We start from the raw sequence: 20,384 nt of genomic DNA, 5'->3' as shown, positions 1-20,384 counted from the left end.
CTACAAATTTGTTTATTAACGTACTCATTCAACCAAAAGTGACCTTGAGCGCTAAGAAAAATTTTCTGGTAAACATCGAAAGCAATGACGATATCGTTTTGTGCCCTTACACCGCACGTGCGCCGCGTTTGATGGTCATTCGGTTTAAATTTTTGCACGAAGTAGATTATATAAAGCCGTAAACCAAGATCCGTCCGTAAAATCTTCTATAAAGTGAATGAGAACGGCTCCAGTTGTGGCGCTCAATGGTGGATAGACTCTTTCGGGTTTGCTTCGATACTCTACCTACTAACAGCTATAGGGCCTCAGTGCGTAGTGCGCCTCTGAAGAACCGCATGATCCACTAGAGTAAATGTGGTGCGAAACCGATCCATGATAGCTCGAATTACCAATTCTGCAGGGCGATTATGTCCATATTTTTGATACTAAATTTGCATGATGTGCAAACGTAGTTCCAGTGTAAGTCTGTTCGTTATGAAATAGCAAACCAAGCTGAATATAAATCAAGTAGCAGCTGTCAAAAAGGCCTGCTCCGAAAAAGTATTGCCACATTGATAACCAGACGTCTAAAAACATCCGTTATATTTGTAAATGTCTTTAATACTCTACCCCCTAGCGACTATAGACTCTCAGTGCGAAATACGTCTCTGAGGTACCGCATCATCCACTAGAGAAAACGTGGTGTGAAGCTTAACTATGGTTGCTCGAATTACCGACTTTGCAGGGCGATTATGTTGACCGAATATCGGAACCATTAATATGTTAATCTTATAAATTGTTCCACTTACCTCCAATATTGGCGCTTGATTATCCAGAGGCACTAGCGGCTTTTCCGGTATGGGGCGCGATTTTAAATAATAAGTAGCCGCTGCTGCAATACCAGTTATTGTGATAACGCCCGCCGTACCACCGAAGTAATACAAATAGCCGTCAATCTCATCAACTGTAAATGTATTTAAGTGTTACTTTACTATAGAAAACTATAAAAGGTACATTGTGTTTACGTATTAAAGGGTACTAAAAAATATTTCAGGCAACGTCTTTAACTATGTTTAATTTGTTTTTGGCTAGCGTTCGTCTGGGATCGAAATTAGTAGCCTTTTATATCATCATTTTATACCATTTTTCTTTAAAGAAACGCGCGTGTTCCTCTAAGCCGTTACTACTGATTTGAGTATGCCATAGTACTCTGTTGACATATGCCCTCTTAAGGCCGCGTCAGAACAGGTACGTTAATTCCGCAGCGGAAATATATGCAATTGAGAGCTCCGTTGTTTGTATACATTTATATGGAGAGCGACCGATTGACAAGGTGTACTCTACCGGAGAAGCATTCGTTAGACCAACTCTCCACTTTTGCATACGACAACGTATTCAATTGACATTTGACGTTGGCGATTATGACGAACAGCTGATTTTTGTTTACTTGCGCAACGCATTCGTTGTGGCATACCTATGGATACGTTACGTACGCCGCTTCATTCGCATACTGATCCGTCTTTAGTACCGACTCTGACGTGGCCTTTAAACTATTATTTACAGCGGTTACATTTAAATAATAAGAAGTTTAAGTAATAAGAAATTTAAGTAATAATACTATAAGTCAATACTTACGTAAATATGAAAAGTTGCTCACTATGAAGTGATTGAAGTATGCTAAAATTGATTTCTCCGGCGTCATGACTGACATCTTAATTGAACTGTTCTCGGGTAACGAAAGACTTATTCAAGCTATTCAAGTTACGTATTTATGTATGTAAGTATGTTTCTATATAAAGCTTTTCACGTCGAGTATCAACTTAAAGATTATTTTTTATCTTCATCTACTTGAATGTAAAGTCTGACAGCGACTTCTTGGAATGCAAGTTATTCGGTTGTTTACTAATTAGAAGAAAGCACGTGCTTTGTCGTTTCTGAAATATTGAAAAGAGAAATAAACAATAGTTATTTTATTTCTAGTACAATAAAAATGTTAACTTTAGCTGCACCGAAGCCGTAATACCATTCATGAAAAGTATTGTTTGACGGATATATGCTATAGTAAATCCGAACTGAACAATTCTTTCGGAGACTCTAACATTGCTTTGGATAACACACTATGTCGAATTTCGTGGAGATACCTTTTCAAATAAAAAAAAATTTCCTTACCAGACCTTAATTTTGATTAGTCATGCAATATATGCCTAGGTAGACACACCTAAACGATTCGTCGATCGATGAGGATCCGATAATCTATCGTTCAGGAAATTTTGGCTAACTTAAGGGATGAATTTCTGTCAAAGTTAGATTCAACGACTTCCAACGACGTCACCTAACCTATAAGATTTTCGACGCTTCCTGCTGAGTGTTACAAACTTAGGGACAAACTTAATATACCGTGTTCAGTGTACAAGAAACAAGTTCAGAAACAATTCTAGCAAAAGTTATTTAAGAGAACAATTTCCCAATAGGAAGTACAACAACAATTTACTACTGTCCATTGGCTAGCGACTGACAGCATTTATGTCATAGTCACACCACCACCCACAAGTCATAACGTCAATCGATTGCCCTGAGAATCAGCAAACCTGCAGCGGACCATTAGTTGTACGAGTATAGTATCGATCGCTGTCCATATACTCGTATAAATGCATACAGCACTAAATAAATAAATAAAGATTAGGTGGGAATGATAATAAGCTTTCTAAGCAGGGTTGCGAAAGCTTCAATACACAAATTTCGGATCAAAAATTGTAAAACCAATGGATTGAGACTTAAATTTCAAATTAAAGTCAAAATTTAATTATTTATCTTAAAAAAGTAATAATTTTAAAATAATAAAATAAAATAATAATAATTTTTATTATTTTTTCCGATTTTTGAGATTAAAAATTTGGTTCATAAAAAAATAAAAATAATATTTATATACAAAAAAATTAAATTTATTTTTATTAAAAAATATAAAATAAAATAAATAAATATAACATATTAATAAAAGTAAATGTTGAATCTGATTTTTGAAAAAAAAATATTTTTATGAAAAAAAAAAATACAAATAAAATTTATATAAAAATAAAAAAAAAATAAAAATCAATTTTGATATTAAAAAAATTAAATAAATAAATAAATATAAAAAATTAATAAAAATAAATGTTTAATCCGGTTTTTGAGAATAAATTTATTTTTTTTTCGGTTTATGTGGCTTAATTTTGTATATTATTTTATCCTGCATTTTAGATAAATTAAAGAGTTAAAAATAAAAATAAAATTTAAAACAAATAAAAAAACATAAAATTATTTTTTTTAATCCGGTTTTTGAGAAATAAATAAATTAATTAATTTTTATTAAATACAAATTATCCCGTATGTTTTTTTTTGTTTTTTTTTTTTGTTCAATCTGATTTTTAGCAAATAGAAATTTTAAAAACTGTTTTTAGTTAAGATTTTAGGGATAGCAAAAAAAAATTGTTTAAATCCATTATTTTTTAATTCAACACTGCTTCTAAAAAATAACACGTTCCATAGGTATATGGACACATCATGTAGCCACTTTTCATTTTTTAATTTTGTATTTGGAATAATTTTTTTCTTTTATCAAGTATTTGCAATTAAAAATATAAAAAAAAACTAATTAAGATTGTCGGAGAAACAAAAAAATATTATACAACTGTTACTTTTAAATGCATTGCAACCCTGCTTCGAACAATAAATAAACACACGTCACATGTATGAACACACCTGCCAACTTTCTCATTACAAAACTTGTATGTGAATTTTAAAAGTTGCGCTGGAGAATGGGTGCAGCTGTGCATGAATGCGCCGCATAAGAACCTTATAATTTACATATCATTTAGCTGACAAAAAAGTCATCATTATTATTCTATCATTATTATATTAATGACAATAATAGCTGTGTTTACCGTTCGAAATGATAAGAAATTAATAAATGAGCCGAAAGTTATGAAGCGTGAAAATACCAAAAAAACGCCAGACTTGAGCTTCGATGCTTCTGCTGTTGTTGTTTTGATTTTTGGACTACATATCGTCAACTAAAACGCAAAACAACCTAACATCACTTTTCATAAGTTTACAGGCGAAGAAAAAACGAGATAATAGAAAACACTCATATTGAAAAAAATGAGTTTTGGTATATATTGGTTATCAAGTGGATATATATTCGTTACACATTGGTTATGTATTGGTTACATATTGGTTATATATTGGTTTTATTTTGGTTATATATTGGTTACATAATGGTTATATATTGGTTACATATTGGTTATGTATTGGTTATATCTCTCAGCGGCAGCCGAAAATTTTATGCTACATATACCTACATAATATGAGCTCGTGCATCGTAACCAATAAAAAACTCAATTTCGATTCTTTGATGATACGTTGTTTTGCATTTTAGGTGACAATATGCAGTCCAAAAAATCAAAACAACAACTGCAGAAGCAACCAAGCTCAATTGTGGCCTTTTTTAATACATGTGTGTATGTGGTTGCAAAGTTTAAAATCAATAATTTCTTATTTTGTTATTGAAACTAATCTATCACAAGCACCAATGCATCCGGTTGGCTTTCCAGCGTTCAGGCGCTTCAACACACGGCTATTCATATGATTTTTGCCTTGCGCAAAGCACAATAACATTAATTTAATTAACAGCCTGCATTTTGGGAAATTGAAAAGCTTATAACTAAATGTTAAACAATTTTGGAGCCACTGTGACTGTTCTGAATGCATATTTCGATTTTAGTTAGTAAAGTTGAATATTAATATTAAACTACTTCAACCCTAGTTTACACTTTCTACACCTTGATAAGTAGTCCCACTTGAGTTTAAACACTTTATCATTTTCAATTTTCATAAATTCAAAATTTTTGTGCTTAAAAAAATATTTTACAGCAACAACACCAATATTTCCACAAACTTTTTTAACAACTGAAGACCGTATAGTTGCTTATTATTATATTCTATATTTATGTTATTTATATTCCAAAATGATTTAATTTCCGGCACTTACCGCACACGGTAATGTTTACGTTAGCCAAGAAAATTATCGATTTTCCAATTATAGCAAACAATCAAGATTTTTCTTATTTTTCTTTGTTTTGTTTCTGTATACTGACTGCTTACTCAAAGCTGCATATTTATTTTACTTTAGTCCAATTACTTTCAATTCCTTTCCAAATTATAAAAATTCGAAATTTTGTTACAATATTTTTCTTTAAGTTTTCGGAAGGCAGGTGCTTTCGCTTCCAAACCGTACACAGTCTAAACAAACACGTGCGAGTCGTCTGCCCTCTTACGACAGACTTATTAGACCGGAATACAAAGCGGCAGTCGCGCAACGAAAGGAGCTACGAAAATAACGCTCGTGTTGAAAATTGTCAAAAACCCGATCATATGTTATTTTTAATTGCTTCGCTATTATTATTATAATTGTTTTTGTACCAGCTGCTCGAGCACACAGTACAAATTGTAAAGCTAAGCCAAACACTTACTCACTGTTGTTATAGACTTTAAAAACAACACTCAACCGAAAAATCGATGGCAGTAATAGCCCTACGCTGGCCTAGAACTATATAGGTGTGTGTGTAAAAGCTTTGCTGCACTCAAATGTCAAACGCGTACTGAGCTCAGCTGGCTGCAGGACGGCAGAGTGCAAGCGATTATTGACCGGCGCGTTAGCGCATAAATATCTGTCGACCAATGGCAGTGAGGGTTGGTTTGGCATTTAGTATATATGTTTGTATATACATATGTATGTATGTACATATCTGCAGTCATATTTAGTATTTGCATGCGCTTATATTTATGTACATGCATATACACATATGATGATGTTTAATAGCGACTTCGTTTTAATCAAAGCTGCATAATAATAAAAATTATATTTTTGCGTTTTATGCAATCTTTCGGCATATGTCTTTTCATACATAATATATATTTGATAAGCTTGATATACAAACATACATACATACATGCATGGATATTACAGTCAAAGATAAACCTTTGTTGCAAGTTGTTTATACATCTTTACATGCTTCATTCAAAAGTGCAATACATTAACCTCTATATTATATACAAACTAAAGGGTGAACCATTTCGAGGTTAGCTACTTTTTTAAAGAAAAAAAGACAGAAACTTCAAATTTTGTGTTTAAATTTTATGCTCACTTAGAAGAATATTCTTTGGCATTTATTTTTTGAAGATTATCTCTTACAAATATCAGCCTCAGCTACAAGTACGTTTCAGCTGGTCCATCCGTTGAGTCCAATTTTCGATGCCTCGTTCAAGCATTTCGACTAGTAACTGGCGAATGACAGGGGTGATGTTTTGCTCCAAGACTTGAATGGAAGCGGGATTGTACTCCTAGACTTTAGACTTTACATATCCCCACAGTAAAAAGTCTAACGCTGTGATATCACATGATCATTATGGGCAATTGATCGCATCAAAACGTAAAATCATCTGCTCACCAAAGAGTTATCTCTATAAATCCGTTGACTGATGCGATGTGTAGGAAGTGGCGCCGTCTTGATGAAATCAAATGTCGCCGAGATCAATAGCTTCAATATCAGGTATCAAGTAGTCAGTTAGCATGGCGCGATACCGCTTCTAATTGACGTTTATACTCTCACCGGCATAATTTTTGAAGAAACATGAACCGATGATTCCACCGGCACACAAACCACATCAAACCGTTTGAACTAGAAATTATCGTCATCGCTAAATAAAATTTGAATCGAAAACATTGCATTTTCTTGGAACTTTTCAAGAACCCATAAATGGAAGCGTTGTCGCTTGCGAAGGTCGAGGTACAGTTCTTTCACAAGCTGTATTTTGTACGCTTTCAATTCAAGATCTCGACGTAAAATACGCCAAGTCGTTTCATACATCCCTTCGAGTTGCTGCGAACAACGCCGAATCAACTCTCCACGGTCTTCGTGTACATTCACAGCTCCAGCTGCAATATTTTCTTCACTGCGAGCGGGATGTGCTCAAATCGGTGTAATATTATCCAATAATGAATGTTGGGTCTGTAAATGTATTATATTGCTGCAAATAGTACACTCAGTAGGCCGATTATGTTGATCATAAGTTGAGCGAAGCGTGCGAAACACATGCTTTACAAAACGCGAATTTTCGTAATAAAGTTGAACGATTTGCAAACATTGTTCAGGCATAAGTCTTTCCATGATTAAATGCCAAACAATACTGAACAAAAATAACATGGCAGCTCGACACGAATCACGTGTGATCTGTCAAAAAAAGTCTATTGAAAAAAGTACTTCCATTTGAGTCTAAAAAAGTCTATTGAAAAGAGTACTTCCATTTGGTTCACCCGTTTTTAATGTAGAATATCCGACGTTTCCTTCTATGACCCCCAGCGGGCAGAGGGTAGAATTTGTCCGAGGTAAGATATGCCTGTCGTAAGAGGCGACTAAAATCCATATGCCATATGTCTTTATTTTGGGCTTTAATCGTTTCTTTGTTAATCTTACAACAAAACTAAAACCTCAACAGGGTGATTTTAAAAGCTTGATACTTTATAACATATGCATATCGTCACCTAAAATGCAAAACAACGTAACATCAAAAAATCGAAATTGAGATCTTTATTGTTTACGATTCACTACATCACATTAGATATGTACATGTGTAATAAAGTTTAAAGCTTCTGCTGTCAAAAATAACCAATATATAACCAATATATAACCAATGTATAACTAATATATAACCAATATATAACCAATGTATAACCACTTTATAACCAATTTATAACCAATATATAACTAATATATAACCAATGTATAACCAATTTATAACCAATATAGAACAAATGTATAACCAATGTTTAACCAACATATAACCAATGTATAACCAATTTATAACCAATATATAAACAATGTATATGTTATGTAATTATAACCAAAACTCAAATTTTGTTTCATTATGAGTGGTTTCTATTATATCGTTTATGCTCGCCTGTAAACTTTAGAAAAGTGATTTTAGGTTATTTTGTATTTTAGATGACCATATATTAATTCATATAATGGAATTTCTCATTTTATTTAGTTATTTAATTTTGCATTTTACATATGTATGTACATACATATGTATATAGTATAGCTGGTTTGGAAACTTATTTATATACGCCAATCCAAACAAGTACTCAAAACGGAAAAGCTCTCAACGTACATTAAAATGCAGTTACCGAAGCGCAAAATCTCTTGCATAAACTTAGGCGCCGCCAAATACCAAATACAACGCTGAGCAACCAAATTCCTCTTATCGCTCAACACGAAACCGCAAAAAATCAAAATATAAACTTGCATACATGTTGTTGTACTTGTATGCGCTGTTGTTGTAATATTCATAGCGAAATGTTATATTTACAAATCACTCAACTGTCTGTCAAGCGTACGACAACAACTAATTTCTATCCATTATAGTAGTTAATTTTAATCTATTAAAATAAAAAAATTGTTTATGTGCAAACGTGATTAAATTTAGTTAGTTTAATTCTATTAAAAAAATATATTATTTGTGTGCAAACGTTATCAAACTAAATCAATGTGATGGCTACGAAACTAACTACCAAAACAGCCGAAGTGATACATTTGGGCGCTACAACCAAAACTATTATCCAGGATGCGGAAACGCAAAATCTAGCAACGGAGCATAAAGTAGAAAATAATGACAAAAGTGGCAATAATAATCACAACGGCAATAATGACAATAACAGCAACAATACCAAGAATAGCTACGATATTGTCGAAACGGATAATGAACCTGAAACATACCCGTTTGTGAAGCGTCCCACTAAATCAGAGCTAGGACGTATGAACAGTTTAGATTATGCAGGAAATAAAAATGTAGTGGAAGGTTTGTAAACTAAATATACAAATTTCATAATTACTATAAAACAGTTATCGCTATTCGCAGGTTTGATGGACATTGCACTATTGTCAGCGAACGCTAATCAGTTGCGGTTTTTACTTACATACAATAACAAAGCGCCTACCTTTTATATCAGTCTGGGGCTAGTGAGTGCATCTTTAGTGCTGCAGGTTGTCGTAGGTCTGGCGCTCATCTTTAAGGTATTAGTAATGCATAGTACAAACATTTCATACGCTTAATTGTATGTGTGTATGTAGCTGATATGTTAACTGTTTCTTTTAGCGTCACATGAAGAAGAACGATCGGCGTTACATCTACATAAAGGAGCTGTTGATTTTTGGCATATTTATTATAACTGTAGTGAATGTACTGATTGCTGCATTCACCACAACCGAAAGCGATGACAAACCATAGACGACCCAGCTTGGACGAAACGATTGACCGAATAACACCAAATAACAATGTAAAATGAAATTTTTTAGAAACTAAAAAGACTAATAAACACTGCTATTAAGAAGTTAAGTGAGTTTCAGTGATTCAAGAAAATGGATAATATCACTATATTTTTAGTATATTTTTTATACTAGTAGAAGAGGTACGTTTTTTAAAGCTTTTCAGACAGATCACGCGTAAGTCGTGTCAAGTTGCTTTTGTTCAGGGTTGCTTGGCATTGGAAGAAAATATATCAGTTGTAGCTGAGAGTGTACACGAAGACTGTGGAGAGTCGATTCGGCGCCGTTCGCAGAAACTCGGACTGACGTATGCATACAATATGCATTTTATGCAATAACTAAAGCCACTCGACCTTCCCAAGCGAAATCGATTCGCTCTATGGATTCTTGAAAGGTTCCAAGAAGATTCGAGGTTTTAGAGCAAATAGGTGTATAAACAAACAAAATTACTGCATTTGGGACGAAGAACAGCGTGAAAGGATTCTACAGCTGCCATTTCATTCAGAAAACAACGCTTTGGTCTGGTTTGCGTGCCGGTGGAATCATCCATCCATATTTCTTCAAAAATTATGCGTTATGGTAACCAACTATTTCATGCCTGAAATTGAAGCTCATGATCTCTGCGACATTTGGTTTCAATAAGACGGAGCCACTTCTCACACATCGCATCAATCAATGGATTTATTGAGAAAACACTTTGGTTAGCAGTTAATTTCACGTTTTGGGTCGGTCGATTGGCCATCAAGATCGTGTGATATCAGACCGTTAGACTTTTTTGTAAATTCTAAGTTTTATGCGGACAATTACTCTTCGATTCAGACCTTGGAGCAAAACATCACTACGTATAGGCTCCCAGTTTTTGAGATATCGATCTGAAATTTTGCACACATCTTTTTTTTCCAAGGAGTTGGTTATTTGTCGGAACCGCTGATATCCAATTACTATAGCATATAGCTGCCATACAAACTGAAGGTTGGAATAGTGGAATCAAGCCCTTGTATGGAAAACTTTTTCATTTGACGAGGTATCTTTTCGAAATTTGGCGTGGCTAATTTTCCAAAGCATAGCTGCAATTTCCGAGGAAATTTTTCATATCGGATTACTATAACATATAGCTGCCATACAAACTGAAGGTTGGAATCGTGGAATCAAGCCCTTGTATGGAAAACTTTTTCATTTGACGAGGTATCTTTTCGAAATTTGGCGTGGCTAATTTTCCAAAGCATAGCTGCAATTTCCGAGGAAATTTTTCATATCGGATTACTATAACATATAGCTGCCATACAAACTGAACGTTTAGAATCAAGTTTTTGTATGAAAAACTTTTTTGTTTGACAAAGTATCATTACAAAATTTGGGACATATTATTTTCCAACGCAATGCAATAATATCGGAAGAAATTGTTCAGATCGGGCGACTATAACATATAGCTGCCATACAAACCGGCCGAAGGAAATCAATTTTTCGTATAAAAAGTATTTATCGGTGAAAGGTTGTTGTTGTTGCTGTTGTTGCTGTTGTTTTTATTATAGCGGCAGAAATCTGACAAGCGGACTGTCCTTGGGCGAATAAAAGTACGGGTTCCTAACGGTTAAGTAGACTTAACTATCGTGGGAACGGTTAATCTAACTTCGGTGATGCCGTCAAACAAAAATGGTAAATTTTGTAATTTTTCTTACCAAAAATTCGAAAAATATATATTAAAATATCTTTGCATTATAATTTGTTTATTTAGTTTATTTCTTTTATTAATATTTGTATATTTAAAATTTAATAAATGCACATATTTTACAAACTACATAAATTTAACTTATAACAATGGGAAAGGTGTATAAAAATAGTTTTAGAAATTTGCTTTCAACGTTATAATAATATATATATATGTACATATATACATATATACAAATTAAACTGGTATTGAGCGCATGACTTTGAGCTTGCAGCATCACACAAACAATACACTAATAAATGCACTATAGATTTCTGTTACGATATTGCACCTGCCTGGCATACAACAACAAACAAGCTGTTGTAACGCCAGCATATCTCACATTTTTCTTCTATTCACTTTACTTGGCGTACTCCTTCTTGATCACTTTAGCGATTGTGCTCAACTGCATGTTGGTGGTGCCTTCATAGATGGCGCCAATCTTAACATCACGATAGTATTTCTCCTGTGGGAAGTCACGCGTAAAGCCGACGCCACCCATCCAGTCAATGCACTTGATGGTGGCACGTTGCGCCACCTCCGACGCAAAGAACTTGGCCATGGCGGCTTCTTTGAGGTACGGTTTGCCCTGCTCCTGCAAACGTGCCGCATTGTAGGTGAGCAGACGTGCCGCTTCGATCTCGGTAGCCACCGTGGCGATTTGATGTTGCATGGATTGAAAATCATAGATCTCCTTGCCGAATTGCTTGCGCTCCAACAGATAAGGTATGGTGTGATCGAAACAACCTTGCGCGAGTCCCACCATTTGTGCGCCAATACCGATGCGTCCCTCATTTAAGAAACCAGCAGCATATTTGTAGCCATGACCGAATTCACCCAGTAAATTCTCTTCGGGTATGCGTACGTTATCGAAGGTTACCATGCATGTGCCAGACGCGCGTATGCCCAGTTTGTCTTCGGGCTTATTCACAATTAGACCGGGTGTTTCGCGATCCACAATGAAGGCGGTGATGCCGCGATAGCCCTAAGACCAGGAAAAATAAAAAATTATATATTATACTTATAGTACATATGATATATGAATCAATTTTCTATATATCCAAAGTGACCGGAAATAAAGATTTGACTTACCGCTTCTGGTTTGGCGTTAGCGAACACAAGGAAAACGCCAGCCACATCGGAATTGGAGATCCACATTTTTGTGCCGTTAATCACATAGTGATTGCCATCTTTTTTGGCAACAGTTTTCAAACCGAAGGCATCCGAACCTGCACCTGGCTCAGTTAAAGCGAAGCTGCCAGCCTGGAAACGAAAAATAAACAGTGATATAAATTGTAAATATAGAAAAAATAAGTTGAAGTTTGATTAGAAATACGAAAAGACTTTTTCGACTACCCAATATATTTACATTCATTGATATTTACAAGCACATTATACGCTTAATTTACAAACTATTATGCTAATTGACAGCTTAAATACTCGAATTATATTGCCGGATATGCGGTATTGACTCAACCATATCACAACAACAACATTTTTTCACTTGCAATGTGGATCATGCTGTTACGTATAGTAAATATTTAACACCTGTTCGTTAAGTATGCACTCTATCACTACTGTATATTTATTCTATAATAAAGTTTTATAATCAAACGTGTGTCTGTCGTGATTTGTAAATATTTAGTCTGTCATATAATTGAGTTATTATCAGTAACATAAACTTATTAATTGTTTTTGAAACACAATACTCACATACTCTTGCGCCAACTTCGGTAAATACTTCTTTTTCTGCTCCTCACTGCCGACTTTCATCATTAAAGAGACAACCAAAGTATTGTGGATATCAACGAAAGCAGCAACGGCCGGATCAACCTTTGACAGCTCTTCGACAACTAGTATGGTGGTCAAGAAATTGCAACCACTGCCGCCTAAATCTGGATCAACCTCAATGCCCATTAAACCGTTCTCGAAAACTGCCTGTACCACTGAGGGATCGAATTTGTGTTCCTCGTCCATTTTTTTAACAAGTGGCGCGATTTGTTCTTGAGCCAATTTGGCAACTAAAATTGATTGAGAAAAAATTTTTTATTTAATTAATAAAGAAGTGGAGGCAAGAAACATAATAATTGCGTAAGAACACAAGGAACCTTGAAAATATTAATATATATAACAGCTTTCTTCGACTGCCAAACGCTGGAGAGTAGCGCAACGAACAAACAATACCAGATGCTTTAAGAAACGGGCAGCACTTTTGGTCTCAGTAGATTTCTACTGTGATTTTGATGCAACCCTGCGCTGACATCTGTGACTAAGACAGTGACTCTAGTTTGGTTTTCTATATATTACTTTAATTGATTTTAAGTATTAAGTTTCCAAATTCAATAAAAGAAGAAATATTTTATGGGCTATACCACTTTAATGAAGTTTACGCATTAGTGCGGGTCGATTTACAGGTAACCAAAAAGGCGGAAATATCTGGTATGCGGTAAATATTGTTCTAGGGATCATTCAGTATAACTTTTCCTGAAGGGCTATGTGCCGAGAGGAGGAAGCACTTGGAACATTCGATAAAACTGTTCTCCGCAAAATCTTTGGAGCAGTGCGCGTGAACAATCGAAGAAGATGGAGCCAGGAGCTGTATGAGTTCTACGGCGACATGGATATAGTAAGTCGCATAAAACTCCAAGGAATGCTGGTTAAACCATGTCGTCCGAAATGGAACATGATGCTCCAGCGATAAGCTCCTTCGTTTCTATACCCATAGGTAGACAACGAAAGTATGGGTAGCCAAAGATCCAATGGAAGGACTAAGTGTATATCAACATGGCTGTACTTGGCATGTACAAATAACGTGACCTTGCAACGAATAGAAGTAAAGTTTTGGGTTCTGTGCCCCGACCGACCCCCGATTGTAGTGTCAAGAAAGAAGGCAAAGACTTGGTCTTTTTTGAGACGTTTACATGCAGAAATTCATTTTAAATTCATGAAAATGATATTTTTTATTATCAGACAGTGTCAAATTCGGTAAGACGATATGTAATCTTACACAAAAATGTTTTAATTTATGGACTTAGTAAACAAGTAATTCGAAACGCAAGTAATTCCAATGTAAATAGAATCGGATCTGTCGTCAATAGTACGAATGTGCGTATGTATGTACATCAGTTTTATTATGAAAATAAACAAGTAATAAATGCGTATAATATGAAAATAGTCAATAACATGAATCGAAATTTCGCGTGAATGATCGTGTCACGTCATATGCTGCTCTCAACAGACAAGCCCACATTTTGTGCCTACAGTATATGCTATGCATACATATCTAGTATATTTGTAGCTCAGTGCTTGGCATACCTCCTTTTATACGGTAAACGTGAGCGGCAAACTCTCACTCAAGTTCATGTGTACATATATGTACACACATATATCATATGAACAATGTTTGTATGTAAATATGTATGTATGCATATATTATTGGAATTTGTTAGAAATTCATCACGTTGTGGTAGACATTTAAAACCAAGCATGAAGCTTTTAAAATACCATATAAGTATACAAACACACATACATATATAAGAACATATATATGTACACACTTTTCGTTAGCTAATAAATATCAAGTGATAAATATCAGTTAACAACCACTATAAATATTTATACCCTGAACAGCGTCTAGTGTTGCGCTTGCCGCGAACTTTGTAGCAACCAGTAGGAAACGTCTGAGACCATATAAAACATATAGTTTTTGAGAAATCGCTTCAAAATTTTGCACACTTTCTTTCGACTCCAAGAAGCTGCTAATTTATCGGAACGGTCGATATCGGAGCACAATAGCATGTAACTGCCATACAAAGTGAACGATGAAAAATAAGTTCTTGTATGAAAAACTTTTTTATTTGACAAGATATTTTCATCAAATTTGGCATGGATTATTTTCCAAGGCAACGCTATAATATATGAAGAAATTATTCAGATTGAACCACTATAGCATATAGCTGCCATACAAAGTCAACGATCAAAAATAAGTTCTTGTATGAAAAACTTTTTTATTTGACAAGATATTTTCATCAAATTCGGCATAGATTATTTTCCAAGGCAACGCTATAATATATGAAGAAATTTTTCAGATCGAACCACTATAGCATATAGCTGCCATACAAACTGAACGTTCAAAATTAGGTTTTTGTTTGAAAAACTTTTTTATTTGACGAAATATTTGCAGCAAATTTGGCATGGATTATTTTCCAAAACAGCGCTACGTTATTCCGAAAAATTTTCAAGATCGAATAACTATATCATATACATAGCTGTCATACAAACTGAAGGATTAAAAATAAGTTTTTTTGTAAAAATAACGCTATTTGTGAAGGGTATTCCTCGAAGTTATTTTTTTATTCTTTATTTTTATTATTTTTTTGTATTATTTATTTTTTTTTTCTTTTTTTTTATACATATTCACAAAAGAGCTGTGTTTTCAAAGAATACACACGCACAACTAGCCGCAACTAATGCCAAACGTGTAGTAATGAAGATCAGTTACTCTCCAGTCAAGCCTTTTAAAAGCTGTTACCAAAGCATAAAAAAGCGCTCTGTGTTCTAACTTGTTTGGCTACAACCAATGCTTTACATATATACATAAGTATACATACATATATGTATACTCAAAGAAAAGTGAATCGCGCATTTCATAAAAAAGGCACGAATGTACTCTGGTATCTTATTTTCTTCTGCCCAATTATACTCACACACACACTCACATGTTGGTACATAAACTGATTAGATAGCTTTCTTGCTTTGTTGACTATATTTATATTCATAAATATTTAGGTACACACATATATGTATATATGTATGTATGTGTAGATCAATATGTATAATATGATTTAGCATTTATATTGATGTGGCACGTGTATGCATACACGAATACGATACAAGTATAAATAGATCGCTGTGTGTGTGTGTAATTATAACAAAAAACAGCTTTGCGAAGCGTTCGGACCAGTTCTGAAATTCGCTTTAGCGATGTTTATTTGGCGGACAAGTGTATGAGAACAATAATAGCGGCGTCGTCGTTTGACTTGACAAAACATTTGTAGCATATGTATATGTATGTGAGTTTTTATACCCTAAATAGAGTGTAATAGGTAGCCAGGAAGTTTTTAACGCCCAGAAGGAAGTAAGCGAATCCCTATAAAGTATATCGGGACCTTAAATGCAAAACTAGGCATCAACAAAAATCGAATTTGAGTTTTTTATTGCTTACGATTCACTACACCATATTATGTATGTAGCATAAACTTTAAAGCATGCGCTGTCATATATGTATAACCTATACATAATCATTTTATAACCACTTTGTAACCAAAACTCAAGATTTTTTCCATTTTAGTGGTTTATAGATTATCGTTTTCCTTCGCCTGTAAACTTATGAACAGTGACGATTTGTACTCATATAAATGGTCAGTCGGACGAGCTGAGTCGATTTAGTCTTGACCGTGTATATGACCGTCTGTCTGTATATGCGAATTAGTGCCTCAGTTTTGAGCTATCGATCTAAAATGTTGCACACGCCCTTTTCTTACCAAGCAGCTACTCATTTGTCGGTATCACACTATCATAGCATATAGCTGCCATACAAGCTGAACGATCATATTCAAGATAAAGATATTTGTACACCTTCTTATGCTATGAGGTATGCAACTGAGAATGTTAATACAGCTTAGGTGCCGAAGATAACGATTTTTATTGTTTTAATATCAAATTTATTTTTTATTCCGCTAAAGAGCTTCTAAATGTCCATAGACAGCTTAGAAGTCTTATGTGTTACAAATAGAAATAAGGGTCCCCCCTTTTTAAATTTTGTTTGTTATTTTTTCATTTAGTTTTAAAATTTTATTTAGATATTTTTTTTGTTTTTGTTTGATTTTTAATTTTTTTTTTAATTTGCTCGCCCAAATTTCAAGTTGATTGCTGGCAAAAAGTTGACTGTGGGTAAAAAAATAGTAAGACTACTTAATTTAAATTTCATGCAAAAACCCATTCGTCAAAATATTTTTTTCTGGGTTCGTATGACTGTCATTGACATTTTTAACTAAGACAAGAAAAAAAATTTAATACCCTTCACGAAAAAACAATTTTATAAAAAAAACTCTTGATTTCGATCGTTCAGTTTGTATGCCAGCTATATGATATAGTAGTCCGATGTGAATAATTTCTTCGGAGATTAAACTGTTTCTTTAAATAATAGTCTGGAGCAAATTTCGTGAAGATACGTCATTAAATAAAAAAGTTTTCCATATAAGGATTTGATTCTGATTTTTCAGTTTGTATGGCAGCTATATGCTATAAAAGTTCGAACTGAATAATTTCTACGGAGATTGTATCGTTGCCTTTGACAATAAACTGTACCGAATTTAGTGAAGATATCTTGGTAAATAAAAAAGTTTTCCATACAAGTACTTGAATCCAATCAATGAGCAACTTTTTGGACAGAAATGAATTTTCAGATATCTCAGATACTGAGGGACTACTTCATTTATATATTGTCAGAGATACAGACATGGAAACATTGCTAAGTCGACTCAGCTTTTCCCGGTTAATTTATAAAAACTATATATCGCATACTTTTTAGCAAATTATTAAGCATTAGTTAAAAATAAGTGCTTTTTGTTCTTAAATAAATATAATTATTATATTATAAGCCTTAAAATACTTAAAAAAAATATAATTATTTATTACTATATAAAATTCTTAAATAAATATAATTTGTCAACTTTCCAACTACGAATTGAGCCGCTGATCACTCTTGCTCACGCATATGTGTGTCTCAATTCAACTCTCAAGGAAAGTGCCGAACATAACCGCATGCCAGACACGCACATCCAGCGCACTAGAACAGTACAACACGGAGACGTTGGCAGCGGCGTTCATTTAATTTGCTCTATCACAAGTGTAACGCTTTTCAAATTATTGTATGCAATCTGAACCGCTGACTGCTTGTGAAAAATGCAACACAGGTTAGGTTGGTGGGACTACTACTACTAACTAAACTAACTGTTACACCTAAATATCTATAAATTTGCCATATTCACTTAAACATATTTTAGTTTTAATTAAATTTGCATGTCGAAATTCAAATTCAAATAATGTCAACAGATCGGAAACACATGATATAAATGAAAATTGACAAATATGCGAGAGAAACGGCGAAAATTCGCGGCGCTGCGGAACAGGATGCGAACCCATGCCTTCAAAATTATTGTAAACTTTATTACGTGTGCTGTTCGTAGCCTGTTATCGGCCTCGGCTAACAATGCCAACTTAAAGTGTTCGTTTATTAAGATACTTGAAACTAGCAACGCCCCCTAGCGGTGAAAAATACTAACTAAATTTGACGATGTGGACTATTTCCTCTTTTCTTCGCGTTGGAATAACTGAAATGGCTGTTGCGAATAACAAAACGAAAACAAAGCGGCAATGAAATATAAGAAACTTAATTATTATAACATTCGTCGTTTACTATGGAAAAAGAATAATAAGAAATAATAAAAAAAATATACCCTACCGCATATGCTATTCCATATGCTGGTCATGAAAAGTAAGAGCAAATAACAATGATTTGAAAATTTTCCAATTATTGTAAATTGTTGAAAACGCAAATAAATTATTGAAGCTGCTGTATATAAACATATAAACGTGTATATATTTTTATATATGTATACATATTATATTTGCCTCAACTATATGTACATAGATATACTATATACACATATGTACATATGTTCAAGTTGTGGCATGTTTACCTTTATGGCTGAACTTTAGGTACATATGTATGTATGTATGTATGTACCTGTGTTTTATAAATATGTATGTATATGTATTGGAAGATACATATTAGTTTGTACATAACCAACCGGCTTAGATAGCGAGCGTGCACAGCATTTCAAAAACACAAAAACAAAAAAAAAAAACAACATTAGAATATCCACAGAGAACGTAGAATAATTTATTTGACTTGCTCTGATGGCCCTTTAATAAGCATACTTCTAGACACTTTTGTTCTAGAAATCTTTGTGGCTATATTTCAACTTTGTATTTATAATAATTTAGCACTAGCTAAGATTTTGGAAGTTATGTAACGTTATCAATAGACAAAAAAGCAAGATTAGTTTGTACAAGCACATATGAACATACATACATACATATGTACATACATATATGTATATACACAGTATCTAAATGTACATACATACATATAAGACTCCGACTGTGGCAACAAAAAAAAATTAAATTTAAAAAAAAAATGTATATACATACATACATATGTGCATATATGTAAAAAAATATATATTTATATACTCAAAATTAATTAATCAAAAATTATTTCTATATTCCAGAAAAACGATATTTATTGTAGCTCTTCATGTACAAACGTATACGCGCACGCAGGATAACCTTCATCTCCACCATTTACTGCTACTATATACAATAAAAGTTGTCATAATTTACTCACCGGTCTCCTTCATTACTCGCTCATCATCAGTGAGGACAGTGAGTGCTGACATGGCACCTGTACCGCTGGACATGCATTGCTGTTGGCGCAGGACCGTGTTAGCAACCTAAATGAAAATTATTATTTGACGACAGCAACGAGATTTTATTGTGTTTCAATTAATTGAACAAAATATGCGCATACCTATGTACATCTATATATTTACATGTGTACATCTATATATTATATACTTATATGTATGTACATGTATATATAGACTAAACATATTTTCTATCATCTGTGTATATGAGGTATATTGTACGCTTTTATTGCTTAACTTACCATACGTAAAGGTATTTTTCTCAGGTAATTCATTTTCCTTTTTATGCACAACTGTTAATTTTTAATTGAAAAATATTGATCACCAGTAACTAACTAAGAACTGGACGATACAATTTTGGAAACAACAGCAGCTCTGAAACGATCAAATCGAACTGAAAACAACTGTCTGATTGTAAGATCACTTAAGCGAACTAATTGAATGTGGTATTCTTGATCACTGTGCAATTGATAGGAGTGTTGCTGAAACCACAAGTCAAATAGAGTTGCCGCTGTTAAATGAGGCTGTTAGCAACATGGCTGGGCACATGTATTATAAATATTAGGTAAATGTGTCAATATACAAACATACATATGAAATAGGCAAATATGTTATGTGTGTTTTTTTATGCGAAAAGCTATACCCAGAGGTACGGCTCAGATCAAGGTTGCAAATAGTTTCTAAAAAAATTAAAACGAAAAATATTTAAAAAATATTAAAATGAAAAAAGAAAAAAAAATATAATTAAATTTTTAATTTTAATTTTTTTTTATCTCGTATTTT

At 33.6% G+C, this 20,384-nt stretch overlaps 3 protein-coding genes across 6 annotated transcripts; 1 reads left to right on the top strand and 2 right to left on the bottom strand.

Moving 5' to 3' along the window:
• Positions 1-614: 614 nt before the first annotated feature.
• On the bottom strand, positions 615-5,643 carry LOC125778786 (uncharacterized). 4 transcript variants are annotated; one of them, XM_049458037.1, is made up of 3 exons: positions 5,491-5,643; positions 1,615-1,913; positions 615-943 (listed from the first exon to the last, which is right to left on the bottom strand). In XM_049458037.1, exons 2-3 carry the CDS (start codon positions 1,688-1,690, stop codon positions 630-632), a joined length of 390 nt encoding a protein of 129 aa, XP_049313994.1. In that variant the 5' UTR covers positions 1,691-1,913; positions 5,491-5,643; the 3' UTR covers positions 615-629. The 4 variants fall into 4 exon arrangements, 2 of the variants coding, with proteins under 2 accessions (XP_049313994.1, XP_049313993.1); XM_049458036.1 differs by having other exon boundaries at positions 5,487-5,640; XR_007422936.1 differs by lacking the exon at positions 5,491-5,643 and adding an exon at positions 5,199-5,478 and having other exon boundaries at positions 760-943.
• Positions 5,644-8,231: 2,588 nt separating this feature from the next.
• Positions 8,232-9,406, top strand: LOC105227871 (ninjurin-B). The gene is made up of 3 exons (XM_011207409.4): positions 8,232-8,874; positions 8,935-9,089; positions 9,172-9,406. Exons 1-3 carry the CDS (start codon positions 8,568-8,570, stop codon positions 9,301-9,303), a joined length of 594 nt encoding a protein of 197 aa, XP_011205711.2. The 5' UTR covers positions 8,232-8,567; the 3' UTR covers positions 9,304-9,406.
• Positions 9,407-11,057: 1,651 nt separating this feature from the next.
• On the bottom strand, positions 11,058-20,033 carry LOC105227875 (short/branched chain specific acyl-CoA dehydrogenase, mitochondrial). Its single transcript, XM_011207411.4, has 5 exons — positions 19,844-20,033; positions 19,523-19,628; positions 12,763-13,070; positions 12,142-12,312; positions 11,058-12,034 (listed from the first exon to the last, which is right to left on the bottom strand). Exons 1-5 carry the CDS (start codon positions 19,874-19,876, stop codon positions 11,411-11,413), a joined length of 1,242 nt encoding a protein of 413 aa, XP_011205713.1. The 5' UTR covers positions 19,877-20,033; the 3' UTR covers positions 11,058-11,410.
• Positions 20,034-20,384: the final 351 nt, after the last annotated feature.

This window comes from Bactrocera dorsalis, chromosome 5 (genome assembly GCF_023373825.1).
Source record: "Bactrocera dorsalis isolate Fly_Bdor chromosome 5, ASM2337382v1, whole genome shotgun sequence".
Classification (NCBI taxonomy): Eukaryota; Metazoa; Arthropoda; class Insecta; order Diptera; family Tephritidae; genus Bactrocera; species Bactrocera dorsalis.
Note: the sequence above shows the minus strand (reverse complement) of the source record. Positions and strands in the feature narration are given on the sequence as shown.